At 46.0% G+C, this 25,496-nt stretch overlaps 1 protein-coding gene across 1 annotated transcript in view; it reads right to left on the bottom strand.

Moving 5' to 3' along the window:
• The window catches only part of ATP6V1B1 (ATPase H+ transporting V1 subunit B1), a 109,375-nt gene that overhangs the window by 12,024 nt on the left and 71,855 nt on the right, over positions 1–25,496 (bottom strand). Inside the window, exons 5-11 of the mRNA XM_063925301.1 lie at positions 14,942–15,019; positions 14,583–14,722; positions 11,579–11,680; positions 11,388–11,485; positions 10,110–10,233; positions 9,521–9,671; positions 9,301–9,383 (exon numbers count right to left, since the gene is read on the bottom strand). Coding sequence (XP_063781371.1) covers positions 9,301–9,383; positions 9,521–9,671; positions 10,110–10,233; positions 11,388–11,485; positions 11,579–11,680; positions 14,583–14,722; positions 14,942–15,019 — 776 coding nt within the window. The remainder of the gene's footprint in view (positions 1–9,300; positions 9,384–9,520; positions 9,672–10,109; positions 10,234–11,387; positions 11,486–11,578; positions 11,681–14,582; positions 14,723–14,941; positions 15,020–25,496) is intronic.

Here is a 25,496-nt window from a genome sequence, read left to right as displayed (position 1 = left end):
ATGTAGAAAACACTTAATCACACACACACACACACACACACACACACACACACACACACACACACACACACACACACACACACACACACACACACACACACAGAGTCTAGGTAAGGCTCTGATATGGAGAAAACACTTAATCACACACACATACACATACACACACACACACACACACACAGTCTAGGTAAGGCTCTGATATGGAGAAAACACTTAATCTCGCGCACACACACACACACACTCCCCTCTGCACCTAGTTGCAAATGCACAAAGCAACACCTGAATGCTTTCCACCCAGATCCACTTCTCAGCCCTAGGCAATGCAGCTCCATCCACCACATACATGGGCCTACTCATTATCGGGGGGCCCTGATAATTAAGTATCCAACTCACCGCAAGGAGCAGCGGTTTAAAGTTAAGTTCCGCAGGGAATGACAATGACACTGAATGTCCCAGTGTAGGGTCCTGTGCTACAAGGCATATCACTTTGGCTTCCTTTATATTATACCTTACAATGTGGTGAAGATGTTTCAAGACTTGGAGGGGGATAAAGCGAAGAGAGATAACGAACTAACCAATTAGCTCTTAATTGTAATTTCACAGGCTGTGCTTGACAGAAGCTGATTGGTTGCTACTTTATCTCTCTCCAAGGCTTGATACATTTCACCCACAGATGTTTAGTTGAACACAAAACTGTGTCTGGAAGAGTCCATCTACACATAAAGTAGAGATGAGCGCCGGAAATTTTTCGGGTTTTGTGTTTTGGTTTTGGGTTCGGTTCCGCGGCCGTGTTTTGGGTTCGACCGCGTTTTGGCAAAACCTAACCGAATTTTTTTTGTCGGATTCGGGTGTGTTTTGGATTCGGGTGTTTTTTTCCAAAAAACCTAAAAAACAGCTTAAATCATAGAATTTGGGGGTCATTTTGATCCCAAAGTATTATTAACCTCAAAAACCATAATTTCCACTCATTTTCAGTCTATTCTGAATACCTCACACCTCACAATATTATTTTTAGTCCTAAAATTTGCACCGAGGTCGCTGGATGACTAAGCTAAGCGACCCTAGTGGCCGACACAAACACCTGGCCCATCTAGGAGTGGCACTGCAGTGTCACGCAGGATGTCCCTTCCAAAAAACCCTCCCCAAACAGCACATGACGCAAAGAAAAAAAGAGGCGCAATGAGGTAGCTGTGTGAGTAAGATAAGCGACCCTAGTGGCCGACACAAACACCGGGCCCATCTAGGAGTGTCACTGCAGTGTCACGCAGGATGTCCCTTCCAAAAAACCCTCCCCAAACAGCACATGACGCAAAGAAAAAAAGAGGCGCAATGAGGTAGCTGTGTGAGTAAGATAAGCGACCCTAGTGGCCGACACAAACACCGGGCCCATCTAGGAGTGGCACTGCAGTGTCACGCAGGATGTCCCTTCCAAAAAACCCTCCCCAAACAGCACATGACGCAAAGAAAAAAAGAGGCGCAATGAGGTAGCTGTGTGAGTAAGATAAGCGACCCTAGTGGCCGACACAAACACCGGGCCCATCTAGGAGTGGCACTGCAGTGTCACGCAGGATGTCCCTTCCAAAAAACCCTCCCCAAACAGCACATGACGCAAAGAAAAAAAGAGGCGCAATGAGGTAGCTGTGTGAGTAAGATAAGCGACCCTAGTGGCCGACACAAACACCGGGCCCATCTAGGAGTGGCACTGCAGTGTCACGCAGGATGTCCCTTCCAAAAAACCCTCCCCAAACAGCACATGATGCAAAGAAAAAAAGAGGCGCAATGAGGTAGCTGTGTGAGTAAGATAAGCGACCCTAGTGGCCGACACAAACACCGGGCCCATCTAGGAGTGGCACTGCAGTGTCACGCAGGATGTCCCTTCCAAAAAACCCTCCCCAAACAGCACATGACGCAAAGAAAAAAAGAGGCGCAATGAGGTAGCTGTGTGAGTAAGATAAGCGACCCTAGTGGCCGACACAAACACCGGGCCCATCTAGGAGTGTCACTGCAGTTTCACGCAGGATGTCCCTTCCAAAAAACCCTCCCCAAACAGCACATGACGCAAAGAAAAAAAGAGGCGCAATGAGGTAGCTGTGTGAGTAAGATAAGCGACCCTAGTGGCCGACACAAACACCGGGCCCATCTAGGAGTGGCACTGCAGTGTCACGCAGGATGTCCCTTCCAAAAAACCCTCCCCAAACAGCACATGACGCAAAGGAAAAAAGAGGCGCAATGAGGTAGCTGTGTGAGTAAGATAAGCGACCCTAGTGGCCGACACAAACACCGGGCCCATCTAGGAGTGTCACTGCAGTGTCACGCAGGATGTCCCTTCCAAAAAACCCTCCCCAAACAGCACATGACGCAAAGAAAAAAAGAGGCGCAATGAGGTAGCTGTGTGAGTAAGATAAGCGACCCTAGTGGCCGACACAAACACCGGGCCCATCTAAGAGTGTCACTGCAGTGTCACGCAGGATGTCCCTTCCAAAAAACCCTCCCCAAACAGCACATGACGCAAAGAAAAATTAAAGAAAAAAGAGGTGCAAGATGGAATTGTCCTTGGGCCCTCCCACCCACCCTTATGTTGTATAAACAGGACATGCACACTTTAACCAACCCATCATTTCAGTGACAGGGTCTGCCACACGACTGTGACTGATATGACGGGTTGGTTTGGACCCCCACCAAAAAAGAAGCAATTAATCTCTCCTTGCACAAACTGGCTCTACAGAGGCAAGATGTCCACCTCATCATCATCCTCCGATATATCACCGTGTACATCCCCCTCCTCACAGATTATCAATTCGTCCCCACTGGAATCCACCATCTCAGCTCCCTGTGTACTTTGTGGAGGCAATTGCTGCTGGTCAATGTCTCCGCGGAGGAATTGATTATAATTCATTTTAATGAACATCATCTTCTCCACATTTTCTGGATGTAACCTCGTACGCCGATTGCTGACAAGGTGAGCGGCGGCACTAAACACTCTTTCGGAGTACACACTTGTGGGAGGGCAACTTAGGTAGAATAAAGCCAGTTTGTGCAAGGGCCTCCAAATTGCCTCTTTTTCCTGCCAGTATAAGTACGGACTGTGTGACGTGCCTACTTGGATGCGGTCACTCATATAATCCTCCACCATTCTTTCAATGTTGAGAGAATCATATGCAGTGACAGTAGACGACATGTCCGTAATCGTTGTCAGGTCCTTCAGTCCGGACCAGATGTCAGCATCAGCAGTCGCTCCAGACTGCCCTGCATCACCGCCAGCGGGTGGGCTCGGAATTCTGAGCCTTTTCCTCGCACCCCCAGTTGCGGGAGAATGTGAAGGAGATGTTGACAGGTCGCGTTCCGCTTGACTTGACAATTTTCTCACCAGCAGGTCTTTCAACCCCAGCAGACTTGTGTCTGCCGGAAAGAGAGATCCAAGGTAGGCTTTAAATCTAGGATCGAGCACGGTGGCCAAAATGTAGTGCTCTGATTTCAACAGATTGACCACCCGTGAATCCTTGTTAAGCGAATTAAGGGCTCCATCCACAAGTCCCACATGCCTAGCGGAATCGCTCCGTGTTAGCTCCTCCTTCAATGTCTCCAGCTTCTTCTGCAAAAGCCTGATGAGGGGAATGACCTGACTCAGGCTGGCAGTGTCTGAACTGACTTCACGTGTGGCAAGTTCAAAGGGCATCAGAACCTTGCACAACGTTGAAATCATTCTCCACTGCGCTTGAGACAGGTGCATTCCACCTCCTATATCGTGCTCAATTGTATAGGCTTGAATGGCCTTTTGCTGCTCCTCCAACCTCTGAAGCATATAGAGGGTTGAATTCCACCTCGTTACCACTTCTTGCTTCAGATGATGGCAGGGCAGGTTCAGTAGTTTTTGGTGGTGCTCCAGTCTTCTGTACGTGGTGCCTGTACGCCGAAAGTGTCCCGCAATTCTTCTGGCCACCGACAGCATCTCTTGCACGCCCCTGTCGTTTTTAAAAAAATTCTGCACCACCAAATTCAAGGTATGTGCAAAACATGGGACGTGCTGGAATTTGCCCATATTTAATGCACACACAATATTGCTGGCGTTGTCCGATGCCACAAATCCACAGGAGAGTCCAATTGGGGTAAGCCATTCCGCGATGATCTTCCTCAGTTGCCGTAAGAGGTTTTCAGCTGTGTGCGTATTCTGGAAACCGGTGATACAAAGCGTAGCCTGCCTAGGAAAGAGTTGGCGTTTGCGAGATGCTGCTACTGGTGCCGCCGCTGCTGTTCTTGCGGCGGGAGTCCATACATCTACCCAGTGGGCTGTCACAGTCATATAGTCCTGACCCTGCCCTGCTCCACTTGTCCACATGTCCGTGGTTAAGTGGACATTGGATACAACTGCATTTTTTAGGACACTGGTGAGTCTTTTTCTGGCGTCCGTGTACATTCTCGGTATCGCCTGCCTAGAGAAGTGGAACCTAGATGGTATTTGGTAACGGGGGCACACTGCCTCAATAAATTGTCTAGTTCCCTGTGAACTAACGGCGGATACCGGACGCACGTCTAACACCAACATAGTTGTCAAGGCCTCAGTTATCCGCTTTGCAGCAGGATGACTGCTGTGATATTTCATCTTCCTCGCAAAGGACTGTTGAACAGTCAATTGCTTACTGGAAGTAGTACAAGTGGGCTTACGACTTCCCCTCTGGGATGACCATCGACTCCCAGCAGCAACAACAGCAGCGCCAGCAGCAGTAGGCGTTACACGCAAGGATGCATCGGAGGAATCCCAGGCAGGAGAGGACTCGTCAGAATTGCCAGTGACATGGCCTGCAGGACTATTGGCATTCCTGGGGAAGGAGGAAATTGACACTGAGGGAGTTGGTGGGGTGGTTTGCGTGAGCTTGGTTACAAGAGGAAGGGATTTACTGGTCAGTGGACTGCTTCCGCTGTCGCCCAAAGTTTTTGAACTTGTCACTGACTTATTATGAATGCGCTGCAGGTGACGTATAAGGGAGGATGTTCCGAGGTGGTTAACGTCCTTACCCCTACTTATTACAGCTTGACAAAGGCAACACACGGCTTGACACCTGTTGTCCGCATTTCTGTTGAAATACTTCCACACCGAAGAGCTGATTTTTTTGGTATTTTCACCAGGCATGTCAGTGGCCATATTCCTCCCACGGACAACAGGTGTCTCCCCGGGTGCCTGACTTAAACAAACCACCTCACCATCAGAATCCTCCTGGTCAATTTCCTCCCCAGCGCCAGCAACACCCATATCCTCCTCATCCTGGTGTACTTCAACACTGACATCTTCAATCTGACTATCAGGAACTGGACTGCGGGTGCTCCTTCCAGCACTTGCAGGGGGCGTGCAAATGGTGGAAGGCGCATGCTCTTCACGTCCAGTGTTGGGAAGGTCAGGCATCGCAACCGACACAATTGGACTCTCCTTGTGGATTTGGGATTTCGAAGAACGCACACTTCTTTGCGGTGCTTTTGCCAGCTTGAGTCTTTTTAGTTTTCTAGCGAGAGGCTGAGTGCTTCCATCCTCATGTGAAGCTGAACCACTAGCCAGGAACATAGGCCAGGGCCTCAGCCGTTCCTTGCCACTCCGTGTGGTAAATGGCATATTGGCAAGTTTACGCTTCTCCTCCGACAATTTTATTTTAGGTTTTGGAGTCCTTTTTTTACTGATATTTGGTGTTTTGGATTTGACATGCTCTGTACTATGACATTGGGCATCGGCCTTGGCAGACGACGTTGCTGGCATTTCATCGTCTCGGCCATGACTAGTGGCAGCAGCTTCAGCACGAGGTGGAAGTGGATCTTGATCTTTCCCTAATTTTGGAACCTCAACATTTTTGTTCTCCATATTTTAATAGGCACAACTAAAAGGCACCTCAGGTAAACAATGGAGATGGATGGATACTAGTATACAATTATGGATGGACTGCCGAGTGCCGACACAGAGGTAGCTACAGCCGTGGACTACCGTACTGTACTGTGTCTGCTGCTAATATAGACTGGTTGATAATGAGATGTAGTATGTATAAAGAAGAAAGAAAAAAAAAACCACGGGTAGGTGATATACAATTATGGATGGACTGCCGAGTGCCGACACAGAGGTAGCTACAGCCGTGGACTACCGTACTGTACTGTGTCTGCTGCTAATATAGACTGGATGATAATGAGATGTAGTATGTATAAAGAAGAAAGAAAAAAAAAACACGGGTAGGTGGTATACAATTATGGATGGACTGCCGAGTGCCGACACAGAGGTAGCTACAGCCGTGGACTACCGTACTGTACTGTGTCTGCTGCTAATATAGACTGGATGATAATGAGATGTAGTATGTATAAAGAAGAAAGAAAAAAAAAACCACGGGTAGGTGGTATACAATTATGGATGGACTGCCGAGTGCCGACACAGAGGTAGCTACAGCCGTGGACTACCGTACTGTACTGTGTCTGCTGCTAATATAGACTGGTTGATAATGAGATGTAGTATGTATAAAGAAGAAAGAAAAAAAAAAACCACGGGTAGGTGGTATACAATTATGGATGGACTGCCGAGTGCCGACACAGAGGTAGCTACAGCCGTGGACTACCGTACTGTACTGTGTCTGCTGCTAATATAGACTGGATGATAATGAGATGTAGTATGTATAAAGAAGAAAGAAAAAAAAACCACGGGTAGGTGGTATACAATTATGGATGGACTGCCGAGTGCCGACACAGAGGTAGCTACAGCCATGGACTACCGTACTGTACTGTGTCTGCTGCTAATATAGACTGGATGATAATGATATGTAGTATGTATAAAGAAGAAAGAAAAAAAAAACCACGGGTAGGTGGTATACAATTATGGATGGACTGCCGAGTGCCGACACAGAGGTAGCTACAGCCGTGGACTACCGTACTGTACTGTGTCTGCTGCTAATATAGACTGGTTGATAATGAGATGTAGTATGTATAAAGAAGAAAGAAAAAAAAAACACGGGTAGGTGGTATACAATTATGGATGGACTGCCGAGTGCCGACACAGAGGTAGCTACAGCCGTGGACTACCGTACTGTACTGTGTCTGCTGCTAATATAGACTGGATGATAATGAGATGTAGTATGTATAAAGAAGAAAGAAAAAAAAAACCACGGGTAGGTGGTATACAATTATGGATGGACTGCCGAGTGCCGACACAGAGGTAGCTACAGCCGTGGACTACCGTACTGTACTGTGTCTGCTGCTAATATAGACTGGATGATAATGAGATGTAGTATGTATAAAGAAGAAAGAAAAAAAAAACCACGGGTAGGTGGTATACAATTATGGATGGACTGCCGAGTGCCGACACAGAGGTAGCTACAGCCGTGAACTACCATACTGTGTCTGCTGCTAATATAGACTGGTTGATAATGAGATGTAGTATGTATAAAGAAGAAAGAAAAAAAAAACCACGGGTAGGTGGTATACAATTATGGATGGACTGCCGAGTGCCGACACAGAGGTAGCTACAGCCGTGGACTACCGTACTGTACTGTGTCTGCTGATAATATAGACTGGTTGATAATGAGATGTAGTATGTATAAAGAAGAAAGAAAAAAAAAACCACGGGTAGGTGGTATACAATTATGGATGGACTGCCGAGTGCCGACACAGAGGTAGCTACAGCCGTGGACTACCGTACTGTACTGTGTCTGCTGCTAATATAGACTGGATGATAATGAGATGTAGTATGTATAAAGAAGAAAGAAAAAAAAACCACGGGTAGGTGGTATACAATTATGGATGGACTGCCGAGTGCCGACACAGAGGTAGCTACAGCCGTGGACTACCGTACTGTACTGTGTCTGCTGCTAATATAGACTGGATGATAATGAGATGTAGTATGTATAAAGAAGAAAGAAAAAAAACCACGGGTAGGTGGTATACAATTATGGATGGACTGCCGAGTGCCGACACAGAGGTAGCTACAGCCGTGAACTACCGTACTGTGTCTGCTGCTAGTATAGACTGGATGATAAATAATGATATAAAAAATATATATATATCACTACTGCAGCCGGACAGGTATATATTATATAATGACGGACCTGCTGGACACTGTCTGTCAGCAGAATGAGTTTTTTAATTTTTATAGAATAAAAAAACACCACACAAGTCACACGACGAGTGTACTTTTTCAGGCAGACATTCAATCACAATATACTATACTGGTGGTCAGTGTGGTCAGGTCACTGGTCACAGTGGTCAGTGGTCAGTCACACTGGCAGTGGCACTCTGGCAGCAAAAGTGTGCACTGTTTAATATGTACTCCTGGCTCCTGCTATAACCTATAACTGCTCCCCAGTCTCCCCCACAATTAAGCTGTGTGAGCACAGTCAGATATTATACATAGATGATGCAGCACACTGGGCTGAGCACAGATATGGTATGTGAGTGTGACTGAGTCACTGTGTATCGTTTTTTTCAGGCAGAGAACAAGAACAGAACGGATTATTAAATAATAAATTATAAAACTGCACTGGTGGTCAGGTCACTGGTCATCAGTCACTAGTATAACTCCTCCTAAGCTCCAGTAAGTAAATGAAGTGTCTCACTCTCACTCTCCTATCTATTTTAATTTCTAAACGGAGAGGACGCCAGCCACGTCCTCTCCCTATCAATCTCAATGTACGTGTGAAAATGGCCGCGACGCGCGGCTCCTTATATAGAATCCGAGTCTCGCGATAGAATCCGAGCCTCGCGAGAATCCGACAGCGTGATGATGACGTTCGGGCGCGCTCGGGTTAACCGAGCAAGGCGGGAAGATCCGAGTCGCTCGGACCCGTGTAAAAAAACATGAAGTTCGGGCGGGTTCGGATTCAGAGAAACCGAACCCGCTCATCTCTAACATAAAGGGGCATATATTTGTTTATTCATGCGGTCTGCCACCGAAAATAATGAATTCTTATTCGCCTGAATGTATGGTTACTCAGACGCTGGGACAGGGGCTCCGACCTTGTGATCTGTAGAAGTAAAGTGATCGCATCCACAATCTCTTTACTGTCTACCTCGGTACAACTGCTGCACAGCGTCCGGCAGCACAGCAGTGAACAGGCAGCAGCAGGTATACATTATGTGAATGTAGCATACAGACTACAACGGGCCGGCGTTAACTGCTGAAGCCAAGCTGTGTCTCTCCATGCAACATCCATGACATCCTTAATCTTTGCTGGGTATTTTCAGGGAATATCCCGCAAATATTATTAAATATGCACCAAAGGCCGGTTCATAGGGTGACTGTAAGAGAGAAGACAGATGACAGGAATTATATACAATGTGACCGACCTGTCTGTTATGGAGCTGTCGGTCCACGTAGATCTGTCCTTCTGTAATGAACCCGGTCAAATCAGGAATGGGGTGAGTGATGTCTGGAAGAGAGTTACATTAGCAGGTTGGTCAGTCAGCCAGCAGCTGGTCATCAGCGATTCCAGCGAGCATCTGCTGTGTTTGTGATCATACATTACACACGGCAGCAGAGCTCGCACTCTAGCAGAAGGTGACTTACCATCGTTAGGCATGGTCAGAATGGGGATCTGAGTAATAGACCCAGTCCTGCCCTCTACCCGACCAGCGCGCTCATAGATAGTGGCCAGATCGGTGTACATGTACCCGGGAAAGCCTCGTCTGCCCGGCACCTCCTCCCGGGCTGCTGACACCTGAAAGACAAATATCAGCAACCAGAGCATTATACCAGGAGTCCAGAAAAGTCAGTGAACATGATATAAGCGCAATAACAGAATACCATTGTCAGCTTGCTGCATTTCTCTGGTCTATATGACCAAAGAACGAGGGGATAATATAGGGTTGGGCACTGACCAATGATGGCTGGCAACCATCAATCGTCTCCTGGTGACACAGCAGCCTGATGGTGTATATCAGATAGGGAGGGCCAATGGTTTTCCGAAAGTGGTGAGAAATCATGGACCATTGATGGAAAAACTGGCATACCCATCAGACTGAGCCTGACACAGAGGTGTACACACTGCTTATGTCAGACTTAGCGGTGCGCACACTGTAAGTCACACTGCTCATGCCCTGTCACGCAGCTGCATCTGACCTGCGCACACCCTGCAGCAGCGACCAGCGGCACTTACCTCACGCAGGGCCTCAGCGTAGGAGCTCATGTCTGTCAGAATGACCAGAACGTGCTTCTCACACTGGTATGCCAAGTACTCGGCTTCTGTCAGGGCCAGCCGGGGGGTGATGATCCTCTCAATTCTGAGTAGATGGGAAGAAGACTGTGTTACTGCAAATATATTCATGTACCCAATCACATTGCTGTTACACTCATCATTCACATAGATGTATAATCAGCCTATCAGATGGAGGGGACAATATATAATCAGCCTAACAGATGAAGGGGACAATATGTAATGAGCCTATCAGATGGAGGGTACAATCTGTAATGGACCTATCAGATGGAGGGGACAATATATAATCGTCCTATCAGATGGAGCGGACAATATGTAATCAGCCAATCAGATGAAGGGGACAATATGTAATCAGCCTATCAGATGGAGGGGACAATATGTAATGGACCTATCAGATGGAGGGGACAATATATAATCAGCCTATCAGATGGAGGGGACAATATGTAGTCAGCCTATCAGATGGAGGGGACAATGGGGGTAATTCCAAGTTGATCGCAGCAGGACATTTTTTTAGCAACTGGGCAAAACCATGTGCACTGCAGGGGAGGCAGATATAACATGTGCAGAGAGATTTAGATTTGGGTGGGGTGTGTTCAATCTGCAATCTAATTTGCAGTGTAAAAATAAAGCAGCCAGTATTTACCCTGAACAGAAACAAAATAACCCACCCAAATCTAACTCTCTCTGCACATGTTATATCTGCCTCCCCTGCAGTGCACATGGTTTTGCCCAACTGCTAAAAAATTTCCTGCTGCGATCAACTTGGAATTACCCCCAATATGTAATGGACCTATCAGATGGAGAGGACAATATATAATCAGCCTATCAGATGGAGGGGACAATATGTAATCAGCCTATCAGATGGAGGGGACAATATGTAATCAGCCTATCAGATGGAGGGGATAATATGTAAGCAGCCTATCAGATGGAGGGGATAATATGTAAGCAGCCTATCAGATAGATGAGACAATATGTAATCAGCCTCTCAGATGAAGGGGACAATAGTTGAGCAGCCTATCAGATGGAGGGGACAACATGTAAACAGCCTATCAGATGAAGGGGACAATATTTGAGCAGCCTATCCGATGAAGGATATATGGTGTGTAGTGATTTGTAGTGTACGTGGAGCTGCATGCAATCCTGCTTATTGCTGTGGGAAAACCTGGTTTGTCCTACTGTCCGTCTAGTTCTGCATTAATGTAATCAGCTCCTTGCACTTACGTTGGGTCATTGGCCAGATTCAGGAAGAGACAGACGTTATCCATGGAGCCATTTTCCTCAAAGTCCGACTTGAAGAACCTGGCAGTCTCCATGTTTACCTGGTGGGAAAGCAGATGCCTGACACTTAATATCCTGTAAAACCCTAGTTAGCCCAACAGTGAGAGTTCAGCATGTTACACGTGGTCTCTTACACCCATCGCAGCAAACACAATGGCAAAGTTGTCGTCATGATAATCCATCACATCCTTCGATTTCTTAACAAGACCGGCCTGTCTGCAAATCTGGGCTGCGATCTAGGGGAGAGAACAGAACACAGTGCTACCAAGCAGCAGAAACACAAAACTGTATGACTGACACTAAGGGGGACATTTACTAAGCAGTGATAAGAGCGGAGAAGTGAGCCAGTGGAGAAGTTTCCCCATCAACCAATCAGCAGTTCTGTATCATTTTATAGGATGCAAATTATAGATGTTACGTCAGTGCTGATTGGTTACGTCAGGGCCAGAGGGGTACAGGGGAAGCCCCCGGTGGGCCCCACTACCCGGGGCCCCACCTCCTCCTATAGAGATCAGGTGCCAGGCTGTGCACTTGAATTACACATTAAACATATGTTACCTTATACGGCACAGGAGTTAGGGGGTCATTCCGACCCGTTTGCACGCAGCGGTTCTTCGCTGCGGTGTGAAAGGGGTCGGAACTGCGGCCGCGCGTCGGCCGCATTGCGCATGCGCCTCGTTGCCTAGTGACGGCCGTCGCCGGGCAACGACGCCAGGACCGATGAAAGCGATTGCAGGCGCGATCGCAAGAAGATTGACAGCGGGAAGGAGGATCGGGGCGTCTACTCACCTTTTCCCGGGCGTGGTAAGGCGAACGCAGGCATGCCCAGGCGTTTGGAGGGCGGATGTCTGACATCACAGCCGGGACCTTCATCGCTGGATCCGTCGCACAGGGTAAGTAACTGCAGGGCTAGTCTTGTTTTGCTTGAAACTCTTTTAGCATAGCAGGGCTGCACAAGCCGTTTCAAGTTGATTGCACGTGCAGCAAAAAGTTGCTACGTGCGATCAACTCGGAATGACCCCCTATGGTGTATTCTCTACAGTGTATTGCTGTTATTAATCTGGGGGTGATTCAAAGCTTATTGTAGATGTGCTAAATATAGCACATCTACGATCAGATTCTCTGACATGTGGGGGAACGGCCAGCACAAGGCTAGTCCACCCCGCATGTCAGGCCCTATTTCCCCCCGCATGGGTGCAAAAGCATCGCACAGCAGCGATGCTTTTGCACACACTGAGTAGCTCCCTGCCAGCGCAGCTCCCGCACAGCCTAGCTGTGATGGCAGGTGGTCACGGCCCGACCCCGCAGCGGTCCAGACATGCCTGCGTTGTCCGGGCTGCGCTGTTGGCACGTCCCCTCTCACCCCGCGACCACCTCTGCCTGTCAATCAGGCAGAGGCAATCGCAGCCCTGAGATACTGTTAGCATCTCACTGGGCTCCCGGGGTGCGCACTCCACAAAGGGCTTCATTCAGACTGCGATCACTGCCGTACTTGCTATATATATTTATCAAGTTGCCCAGACCATGCTCTCTCTAATGGTTAGCCAAGCCTCTGTGGCAGCTGCGTGTGCTCTGATATCCGGCAATCCTTCTGGTACTGGTAGTGGTCTGGGCACAAGGCTTCTAACCACTGACGAGTATAGCCACCTGCACATTGCCACTCAAACTGGGCATCTGTGCCATACTTGCCTTCCTGACCCTCTCCATGAGGGAGAAAACGCTCTGTTCCTGGACTTTCCTGGTGATGTATGATTGCCATCACCTGTGGTGAGCTAGTTAATTGATAAGAAAGGTGTTTCACCACAGGTGATGGCAATCATACATTACCAGGAAAGTCCAGGAACAGAGCATTTTCTCCCTCATGGAGAGGGTCAGGTAGGCAAGTATGGTCTGTGCCAATGACAGCGTGGTTTATGCACACAGGTAGCACGTGGGTTGGGTTTAGTTTATTAGAATGTAATACCTATACTGTGCACCACTTTCACTTCACAAATGTCCCCACTGTATGGAAATGGGAAGTGAAAATGAGGGACATGAAACCAGAGCTTCCCAGTACCGAGCACCCGTCATCGCTGACTGCTGGATATGTGTTTGTGGGATAAATGAAGATACGCAGTGAGTCCTTAGGAGACAGGAAAGGTCTTGTAAGTGTTCCGCCGTCAGGCCTCAGCTGCGAGATGTTAATCAGCATAAACACAGACAGGGCTGCACTGGATGTAATGGTGATGACTGACTGCAGCTCTCTGATTGCTGGGCTGGCAGTGAGGGCCCTGGTGACTGGGGATGATTTCCTTACTGATGCTTCTTGGCCAGCTTGGGCTTGTACAATGGCACTGAACGCCCGGCTTTGGCCTAATAGTTCCACTTGGTTAAAAAAAATAATAATAATACTATTTTAGAAGAAAAAGAAAAAAAAAAATTACAAAATAAAATAAAAAAAATATATATTCAAGGGAAAATAAAATGTAATGCTTTTAATCTTTAATCCTGATAGGGCGATAACAGCACAGGCATTTTGGCGATACAAGTATGATACTTGATAAACAGGCTTCCCATTTCCAAGGCTACAACAGTGTTATCCCTGGAAGGAACCCATATGTTGTGCAGACTCCAGTCTTCCTGTCCTCAATGGAGACTTCATGCCCTATACCAAGATGGCTGCCAAGATCTCTACTGAGCATTTGCAGGGGCCATCTTGTCTTTGCTGTGTAGAGTGACATGGTTGGAGACAGAAGTCTCCCGTTTAGCTCCTATGATACCTGCTATAAAGCTGTTCCAGCATCTTGCACCGCTACCTGTTTGCAGCATACACTCACTGGCTGTGTGCATGTCACAGTGAGTACGGCTGTACCTGCTATCTATCAATAAACCAATACCGATGGTTAAGTAACTGGGCTGTTCATAGTTTCAGTCATCCGCTGGTATATCTATATAACTATATGACTCTGCAATATCTACACCTTCACACTCATCATTTTCAGCACCCCTGACGTAAAGATTCCAGTTTTTGGGGCAATAGGGGCTTTCTGACCTTTGATAAATCAGCCCCAATCTGCTTAAGATATTTCATAACTAGTTCGATTCTTTCAACAGGAGACATTTCCATCACCAGCCCTGTTACCCTCCCCTGTACCGTACCTCATTGTGAGGTAGACCTGCTGCGGAGAAGATGGGGATCTTCTGCCCTCGGGCGATGCTGTTCATGACATCGATGGGTGAGATCCCAGTCTGTATCATTTCCTCTGGATATGTCCGGCCATACGGGTTAATCGGCTGCCCTGATAGGTGACAGAATCACACAACAGTTATTCTTAGAGTTATTTTAACGTATGGCCGAGGGGACCAAGAAAAGATTGGCCAGGGGGAGGGTCCTAATTCTCAGTAATGGTCCCTGGACCTGGGAATTCTCGGTATCTCATTTTCCCAGTACCATAAGGGGGGATGACATGGCTCACACCACTTCTGATTGGTCTATAGAAGAGAAACAGCTTTCTCACCATTGATATCTAAGAAATCCTCGGCCATCACAGTTGGACCCTTGTCAATAGGTTTCCCGGAGCCGTTAAACACGCGGCCTGGAGCAGAGAGACAGATATGTTACAGGCACAGTCACAGCTACTTTCACACACAGAAACCAGGGATACAGAAAACAGAGGGAAACAGAGCACATTCTACTACAATAACAAGAAAGCATTACAAGAAATAGCATTGCATAGGCAGATATTGGCCCATCCTTGGGGTAAATTTACTAAGATGGGAGTTCTATTTAAGATGGGATGTTGCCCATAGCAACCAATCAGATTCTACTTCTCATTTATCTAGCACCTTCTAGAAGATAATACGTGGAATCTGATTGGTTGCTATGGGCAACATCCCATCTTAAATAGAACTCCCATGTTAGTAAATTTACCCTCTTGTGTCATGACAGGAGCACTGGGGAAGCTAATGTAATATGCTATTGTCCTATGTTATCAGCTATGAGCAAGACACCGTCACCCTCTGTATTACTGTACGCAGGTCCCTAATGTCATTATTTTCCTCCCCAAGGGGGAGATATATCAAAGGTTGGAGAGAGAGATAAAGTGGAGAGAGATAAAATGCCAACCAATCAGCTTCTGTTATATTTCCAACACAGCCTGTAACATGGCAGTTAGGAGCTGATTGGCTGGTACTTTAGCTCTCACCACTTTATCTCTCTAGATACTGTAGCTGTCCATTGCCATACAATTCCACACAGTGTATTTTCATACCGCCATGGGCACCTCAGCGGTACGAAGCCATAATGTGATCATTTTACTACGTCAGCATTCATAATATTGACACCAGAATGTCAACAGTTATAATGTCAAAATGGTTAAACTGACGATGAACATTTCCACGTTCTCTGTTGACATTGCGATCGTGTCGACATTCTCATGTGGTCACTGTTGACTTAGTAAACGGAACCCACCTCAGACTAATGAAAATGTATGATCCTGTGCAGAGGCGGAACTACCGCCAGTGCAACCAGTGCGTTCCACTGGGGCCCGCCTCTGTCCAGGGGCCCAAAGCATGTAATGAGTCAAACTGACTCATTACATGCCGCTGTGTGCTGCGGGCAACCGCTGCCCGGAGCGGAGAGGAGCAGCGGTACGGGGGAAGGAGGAGGAGGGAGGTGGAGGAGGGAGCCGCAGCAGCGCTTTGTTACCGGTGGAGGCGCTGCTGCCCCTCTGCTTCACTATAGGCTGCCTTCCGAGAACAGCCTATAGTGAAGCAGAGGGGCAGCAGCAGCAGCAGCGCCTCCACCAATAACACAGCACTGCTGCGGCTCCCTCCTCCACCTCCCTCTCCTTCTCTCCTGCCCGGGAATCGTCTGACGCTGCACCGAGGAGCCTGAGCCAGCGGAGAGGGTAAGTATAATTCTTCTTTCTTTCTTTCTTTCTTTCTTTCTTTCTTTCTTTCTTTCTTTCGACTGCCTGCCGCAATGTGTAAAAATGGGGAATCTGCCTGCCGCTATGTGTAAAAATGGGGAATCTGCCTGCCGCAATGTGTAAAAATGGGGAATCTGCCTGCCGCTATGTGTAAACATGGGGAATCTGCCTGCCGCAATGTGTAAAAAGGGGGAATCTGCCTGCCGCAATGTGTAAAAAGGGGGAATCTGCCTGCCGCAATGTGCAAAAAGTGGGAATCTGCCTTCCATAATGTGTAAAAAGGGGGGCGCTGTCTGCCGTAATGTGTAACAAGGGCACGCTGTCTGCCGTAATGTGTAAAAAGGGGACGCTGTCTGCCGTTATGTGTAAAAAGTGTATGCTGTCTGCCGTTATGTGTAAAAAGTGTATGCTGTCTGCCGTAATGTGTAAAAAGGGGACGCTGTCTGCCGTAATGTGTAAAAAGGGGTACGCTGTCTGCCGTTATGTGTAAAAAGTGTATGCTGTCTGCCGCTATGTTTAACAAGGGCACGCTGTCTGCCGTTATGTTTAAAAAGTGTACGCTGTCTGCCGCTATGTGTAACAATGGCACGCTGTCTGCCGTTATGTGTAACAAGGGCACGCTGTCTGCCGCTATGTGTAAAAAGGGGATGCTGTCTGCCGTAATGTGTAAAAAGGGGGACGCTGTCTGCCGTAATGTGTAAAAAGGGGACGCTGTCTGCCGTAATGTGTAAAAAGAGGAATCTGTCCGCTGTAAGGTGTAAAAGGGTCTCTACCTGGTGTAGTGGTGCTACTGTGCGGCGTAATTTGAATAATGGAGACTACTGTGCACCGTTTTCTGAATTGGTATTATTTTGTGACCAAACCCCTTCCCCACGAAGCCACGCCACTATATATTTTTGCGCGCGGCTACGGCGCGCACTGCCCCTGTTTTGCATGCAGGGGCGGGGCTCCGATGACGTTTCCTGCACAGTGCTAAAATGTCTAGTTATGGCACTGTTGCTAGTTATCCATTTCTCTGGTCCTGAGCAGGTCCCCCTCACCAGATCCTCTTCAGGGGTGAGGGGGTGGACTTGGGGGGGGCAAAGCATTTTGTCGCACCTGGGCCCACCGCTCGCTAGTTCCGCCACTGATCCTGTGTTGTTCTATACATCTCCCTGGCTGTAGCCTCCCTCTGTGATTGTTCTACAATGAGGACAGCGAACAAGGACCTCATTCTGAGTTGATCGCTAGCTGCCGTTGCTCGCTGCATAGCGATCATTTAAAAAAACGGCAAAACTACGCATGCATATGAGCCACAGTACGCACGCACGGCGTACGGGTACAAAGAGCATTGTGGTTTTACACAGGTTCTAGCGACGCTTTCAGTCGCACTGACGGACACAAGGAGATTGACAGGAAGAGGGCATTTCTGGGTAGCACCTGACCGTTTTCTGGGAGTGTTTGGAAAAACACAGGTGTGGCTGGGCGTTTGCTGGGCGGGTATCTGACGTCATTACCGTGTCACTCGTCGCAGCAATCATCGCACAGAATAAGTAACTACAGGGCTGGTCTTGTTTTGCACACAATGTGTTTGCAGCCGTTCTGCTGCACATGCGTTCACACTCCTGCAAAGCGAAAATACACCTCCCCGTGGGCGGCGACTATGCGTCTGCACGGCTGCTAAATGTAGCTAGCGAGCGATCAACTCGGAATGAGGGCCAGAATGTAGTGTGGAGGGATGGGGCATCCAAAGATTAACCTGCATCTCCGTTCTTCTCAGGGCTATAAACCTAGTTTTCAGAATCAATGGTTTGTTATTTTATATGATGCGTATTTCATGCTTATTTCCACACCTGCAAGTCACAGGTCTCAGTGCAAGATTCCGTGCGGGGACCTGACACCTTCCGGGTTATCCGGCTGTACAGAGCACATCACCGGTTGTACCATGTTCGCCATGCCCCAGTGGCTGCCGTCAGGGACAGCCAGCCAGCTCCCCTTGTCACTGCACATAATATTCACATCACTATTAGGGAGGAGATGCAGTGACCATGAAAGGTCAGTAACTCCGGCAGCCAGTTGAGCGTCTCCTGTTATTTCATGTCGTCTGTGCACCTGCGTTGTGTATCACTGGTGCAGACGGGAAACAAGAGCAGCCACTTAAAGGGCTCCAGGTGACATGTATATAGCGACTGGCCTGGTGCGCCGTCCCATTCATTTCATCCCTGCCACCCTGCATTTCCATCTGGGGGTAATACAGACAGTGAGCCCCCTCCAAACCCTGAGGGCGGCCTTGATGCAACAAAACTCACAGGGCTGACTTCTTGGACCAAGCAAACGAGGGTTAAAGCCAATTGGATGATTGCAAGGCAACCTGTAATACTCTCATGCACATAAGGTAAAACACTGGGAGCCATTGGTAACGTTCACACAGATAAATGGAAACATTTCAGCAGCTGGCGGAATTTATGTGCTACAGATGCGTCCGCATACAACAGCATTGCTGCATTTACGCAAGACAGCACCTCTCACTGCCCCCAGGTACCGTGAGACTCTTCTAGAGGCCTTTTTTAACGGAAAATGTGTCGTAGTCGCAATGCGATGTGACCAGGACGCACCAGGAGACTGCGCTAATCAGTTTGATATGCGACACTGTGTGCAACTTGTGTACTTGTGATTGTGGGAGGAAGATATTTTTCTCTGCACAGCAGATTTCCTGCTAGCAATCCTAATGCTATGTGAAAACCTCAAAATCCCCCCCAAAAAATCCTTGTCCTTTTTTTTTTTTTTAAACTGTGCGGTAGATGTTTCTATACCTGAGGGGTACATTTTCTAAGATGGGAGTTCTATTTAAGATGGGATGTTGCCCATAGCAACCAATCAGATTTTACTTCTCATTTATCTAGCACCTTCTAGAAGATAATACCTGGAATCTGATTGGTTGCTATGAGCAACATCCCATCTTAACTAGAACTCCCATCCATCATTAGTAAATTTACCCATAAATGTAATCTCTCTCATTACATGCTTTTTATTGGCATATAAGAAACTGGGAGCGATAAAACTATAATGCACTGATCACTTTGATGTGTGACACTTATATATCTGTGTACGACTGAGTCTGACTCTGTGTACAAAGTGCTGCGGCTGTGGATTTTTCTCACACCGAATTCTGTTGCACTTTATCTTTGTACGTGTTTAATACTTGTTCCTGTGCCCAGAGCCGGCCCTAACTAATATGATGCCCTAGGCAAGATTTTAGCTGGTTCCCCATTGTACAGGCGCTAGTTGCGCCTCTCACCCTGTACCCCTTTCCCAGCACCATCACCCCTCACCCATAGCAGTCCTCATTTTGGTGCTCCTACCCCCTATATTTTACATAGGAACAGTGTGCACATTCAGTGCGCAGCCCAGGGCGTGTTCTTGCTGGGAAGAGGCATGGCCACACAGTAATACCCCCAGTTGAGATTATGCCACACAGTACTGCAACTTTATTCACATTATATCATGCAATAGTGTCTCTTTTTATCACACAGTAGTACCATGTTACTCCCCACAGTAGTGCCCCTAATTCACATTACACCACACCATATTGCTCTTTATTCACATTAGACCACACAGTAGTGCCCTTTCTATACGTTTTGCCACCAAGTACTGTAGTACCCCTTATACACATAATGGCGCACATTAGTAATGCATTTTGTATGCAGATAGAGCCGCAGTCACACACAGAATATAGGCATGCTGCATATCATTTTAATCAGCAGAAGCTGCTTGTGCCCCTAGACATTCCAAATGCCCTAGGCATTTGCCTAGTTTGCCTATGGCCGGCTCTGCCTGTGCCCAGCCTTTTCGGTACACTGGGAGTGGTGGGGCAGGTAGGGCGCGGAGAAGGGCACCAGCTTCCTACCTAGCTTGCCCGGGAAGTGGGCTCATCCTCTCCGCACGGCGCCATCTTCCCAGTGATGTTTGGGAAGATGGAGCATGTGCACTAGAGAATAAAGACTCTGGCACAGTGCCAGAGTCTTTGCTTTCTAAGTGTGGCAGCCATCTTCCCAAAGTTATCACTGGGAAAATGGTGCCGGGCAGCTAGTTACTATAGTCAAGGGGCGGCAGCGGAGATGGGCTCCAGCCGGACTGCTCCAGCAGCCCCCATCCCCTTCCTCTCAGCGTCGCTGCACATCTGTATTTGCCTAAGTGTGTTCTGCAGCCTGCTATGTAGCCCCCAAGTGTATCAGGTTGCCTATAAAAGGTATAAATGGATAAGATGGTGACTGATACAAACCAGAGCAGAACAATCTGTCCACTGTCACAGCGTCCCACTTGGTAATAATAGCTGCTGTATTTCCCATGGGTTCCAATGTATAGATAGGGTCTAGATAGTCAGTCAGTAGGTCTACCCAATATGGTTGACATGCTTTAGGTCAACATGGTCAAATCGTCACCAGGGTTAAAAGGTCGACAGGTAAAGGGTGGACAGTGCTTAAGGTCGGCAGGTTCAAAAGGTCACCAGGTTGAAAAGGTTGACATGACAATGCCCGACACAAGTTTTTTGAGGGGGTTTCACATATTTTTCAATTTTTGCTTTATTTACCATTCACGTGGACTACGATTGGGAATAATGATCTGTGGCAGTAGTGGAGCGAGCCATCTTGCCCGAAGCAAAAGTACAGGTTTACAAAGGTTGCGGTCACAGATGATGAAACACACAAAATGACACCCAAAAAACGTTAAAAAAAAAACTTCTGTCAACCGTTATTGAGTGGCCATTTCCATGTCTACCTTTTGACCTGTTGACCTTTTCTACTGCCTACCTTTTCCATGTTGGCCTTTTGACCCTATCAACCTAATGCATGTCACCCATTCCTGTCCCATTTTCATCTCTGACCTCATCTCCCTTCATAATTCTACCCGCCCTCTATGCAGTAGCGGATCTTGCTACGGGCATGCAGGATTTTTGCCCGGGGCGCCGCCTTCCGTAGGGTGCCACCACAATCTGGAGGGTGCCGCCGCCGTGGCAAGATCCGCTACTGGTGCCCCCCAGTGCTTGGTAGATGCGGTGCGTGATGAAGTCATCTCGCACTGCACTGCATTGTGGGAGCAGCACATAGACACTAGGGGTCATGATTGACCTCTAGTGTCTATGCGGTGCTATGGGAGAGACGTCATGATGTCTCTCCCATAGATCAGAGGAGCGGCGCCGGAGGCCGGAGATGGAGGGCAGCAGCGGTCGGGAAGCAGGAGCGGGGATTGTACTGTAAGTATTAATTAATTTATTTTTATTTTTTTATTTTTTAAGCGGCGTAACTAGGGGACACAACTCTACAGGGGGCACTGTACTGGGGGCACGGCGCAACTAGCGGGCACAACTCTACTGGGGGCATAACTCTACAGGGGGCATAACTGACCACGCCCCTTCTCCATGAAGCCATGTCCCTTTTTTTTAGCCCGGGGCGCCACAAAGTCTAGATCCGCCTCTGTGCTCCTCTGAGGAATGCTACCTCTCCTGCCAACTGGTTACTTCCTTCCATTCCCATTGCCAAGATTTATGCCGTGGTGCTCCCTACCTCTGGAATTCTTCTCACGCTTCCTATCAGACCTGTCCACCTCTCTACCAAACGTCCAACGGGCTCTCAAGGCCCACTTCTCCACCAAACCCAGCAATCTCTAAGTCTAACCCTCTGTCCCTTGCTCATTGTCTACCCCATCTGTGTCACCACTGTCTGATGAGCCTACCCTTTAGAATGCTGCTCTCATAAGCCAGACTCTCTTCCCTCAGGTGCCTTGGCTTCCCTACTAATACCATCATCTACTCCATGCTCCCTTAAATGGTACCTAACCATTGGCTTCTGCCACTATGCTGTTTATTTGAGTACCATGACTACTAATACAGCAATATTTATAAACTTGTTTTGCCTTGTCTTGTACTGCATGTCACTGTTTTCTTGTTTGCTCATGTGTGTATATACTTTGTTAGGCGCTGCAGAACCCTTGTAGCACCATATAAATAAAGAAAAATAATGACATAATAATAATAATAATAATAATAATAATAATAATTTACACCTCTTCTTCAGGGCTAGGGAGTTAGACCTGCTGTTCTAGAGTGTGTACACTAGATGGCGGTGTTGCAAGGGGAACATTGTTCCATGAATTCCTCTTCCAGCAGCTACCAGATGTCCCCCATCCTAATATAGCACAGGACACTGGGTGCTTCTGTAATTTCAGGCTCTTCTCACCATTCAGTACCTTTTGGTAACAGCAGATGGCGCTTTATGCACCAAAAGTACTGAAAATACCATTTCCACTGCATTATTATCAATAGTGACACAAATATCTATCTATATACAGTCATATAGCCCTACATATTACGCAGAGCGAAGTGGATGCAGCTAATTTATCTTTTGCAACGAGAATAAAGGAGCCGGATCAAGAGTAACCATCTTACATTCAGAGATATATTTTAAAAAATGTATGGGATACTGTACCGCAAAAAAAAAAAAAAAGAAGAAACAATTTATAAATATACAGGTTGAGTATCCTTTATCCAAAATTCAAAATACACATTTTTGGTTCCCCTACTGAGATAATGACACATATACATATATATTATATATCTATATAATATATCTATATATACACATAATATATAGTATATATGTCATTATCTCAGTAGGGGACCCAAAAATGTGGGATTTAGAATTTTGGATAAGGTATACACAACCTGTATATATATATATATATATATATAGTTTTTTTTATTTCTGTATATATATATATATATATATTTATTATTATTATTAGTAGTAGTAGTAGTAGAAGTAGTAGTAGTATAAATAATAGCTAATACTACTAATAATAATAATACTGTTATTTATATAGCACTTTTCTGAAATGCATCAGGATTTTTCCTCATAATACAGAAGTTTTTCGAACGAACATTAAAGCAATTATTATGAGATGAGATTACAAGTATTATTTACCCAAATTACATCATATTTTGAACTTAACATTCATGTATTTTTTTACATTTTAAAATATTAATTTTCAATAAATTTTAACTTGTAATCCCAGAGAATCAGAAGAGAGGATTACAAATGCTTGTAATATAAAAACTGTGATTTTTACCGACGGTAAAAATTAGAAACAATTTGCAGATACAGTAACAACATATTTGGGAATGTATGAAGTCATTTTTGTTTGTTTCTGTTTTTTAACTCTATTGTATTCACAAACTTTAAAGAATAAAAACTCCCCTGTAGGAAATGGTCTAATATATTTATTAGGTAGATCTTGGTATGTGGTATTAACTAATAACGTAACTGTAGGTATTATAAGATATATTTTGCTCAAATATTTTTAGAATTTCCGGCTGAAATTAGTAAAATAAGCTGTTACCTTAGTGTTAAAAATGTGGTAAAACTATAGAGCTGTAAATTTGAGACGTCTTAATGGAAGTAGGAAACAAATATTAATCCATGGTTCTTGGTGTTACCCAAGGAGCACTCGTAGCAGATACAGTAAAAAGTGACAGGACCATTTTTGTAGTTTATTAAATTCTACACACTGGAGGTGCAATCCAAATTTTGATCCGATTGTCCGTTTGGGCGTTATCGTTCATGCAAGGCAAACTACGCACTGGTAACGACGTCATTATGTCAACCCCCTTTTCATCCCCTTAGGGAAGGTTTATTAAAATTCTAATTATGTAGTTTTCCTATTTCCCACCTGAAGAATACCTATGTTACATTTCATCTACCTAACATATCGGGAAGTACAGTAATAGAAATAATGATGAGTGAGTGAGTGTGTGAGTGAGTGAGGGCTTTTCACACATATATATATATATATATATATATATATATATATATACACACACAATTGAATGCAGGATATTTCCTGCAAACTGTTCTCCCGATTCTCCCGCTATCCAACTGGAAAAAATGGGCAAGATAATTTGGGGGAGCTAAAACCCACTTGAAAAATAAGAAAACATAGGGAGAACAGTCTGTACTCGAAAAAAAAAATTTGATTAATAGAATAGATGTATATTACTGTCCTAAAGAAAAAAAATTTTTTGCTTTTGAAATAGTTCAAATGGCTGATTAGTGCTTTTTTTTTAAAGCAGTAAAAAAATGATAGAAGGCACTTTTTAAATTTTTTTGAAATTAACGCTTTAGTTAAAAATGAATGCTTTAGTTACATTTGGGGTGCATAAAAATGCCTGTGAATTAATTTTTGAGTCATCTGAAGCCACGTTAAAAAAATTCTTTAAAAACACGTGCAATGTTTAAAACACATTTACCTGTCCTAAATCTTTTAACCCATTATTCTGCATTATGCAGAATTTCACCCCAGTAATGACATATAACTATTGGCCTAATTGAGCTAATTAAAAAACTTCTAAAGTACAATTAATCATTAGTGGGGGTGTCCCAGGGGTATTGAACCAAGTCCAGACATTTTTACTTTAAAAAGGGATTTTTCCCATCTTTGCACCTGCTCTGTAGCTCTGAGAAGAGATCTGCGTTAATTCCTATTGAAATTATCGCATCTGAAATTCTCATAGTTGATTGAATAGGAAAAAAAACTTGCGACAACGGGAAAAATGTAAAAAAAATGCATTCAATTGGATATGCTCCATGGAGTTTGTATAATACTTATGTTCCCTTGCAGTGCTGAGCCTGTATAGGAGTATATTAAGCAAGCCTGTGTGGGTTACCGCTTTCTGTTTTTATACAATGATTTAAATGAATACGTTAATGATAATAATACTAATATTTATTATTATTATTATTATTAATATATGTAAATGTCTTATTACCTACAACTAGAGATTTGCACGGAAACCTGGGGTTTTTAAGGATTTGGTTCCAATTCATCATCGTGCTTTGGATTTTGGTTTGACAAAACCACCCTGAAGTGATTTGAGCCCTCATTCCGAGTTGATCGCTCGCTACCTTTTTTCTAGCGCAGCGATCAGGTTACTACTGCGCATGCATATGCATCGCAATGCGCACTCGCATCGTACGGGTACAAACAGCATCGTTGCTGTGCAATGCTTCTAGCAACGAATCCATTCGCACAACCAATCGCAAGGAGATTTACAGGAAGAGGGCATTTGTGGGTGTCAACTGACCGTTTTCTAGGAGTGATAGGGAGAACG

Source organism: Pseudophryne corroboree, chromosome 1 (assembly GCF_028390025.1).
Source record: "Pseudophryne corroboree isolate aPseCor3 chromosome 1, aPseCor3.hap2, whole genome shotgun sequence".
Lineage (NCBI taxonomy): Eukaryota > Metazoa > Chordata > Amphibia > Anura > Myobatrachidae > Pseudophryne > Pseudophryne corroboree.
This window is presented reverse-complemented; position numbering and strand designations above follow the sequence as displayed.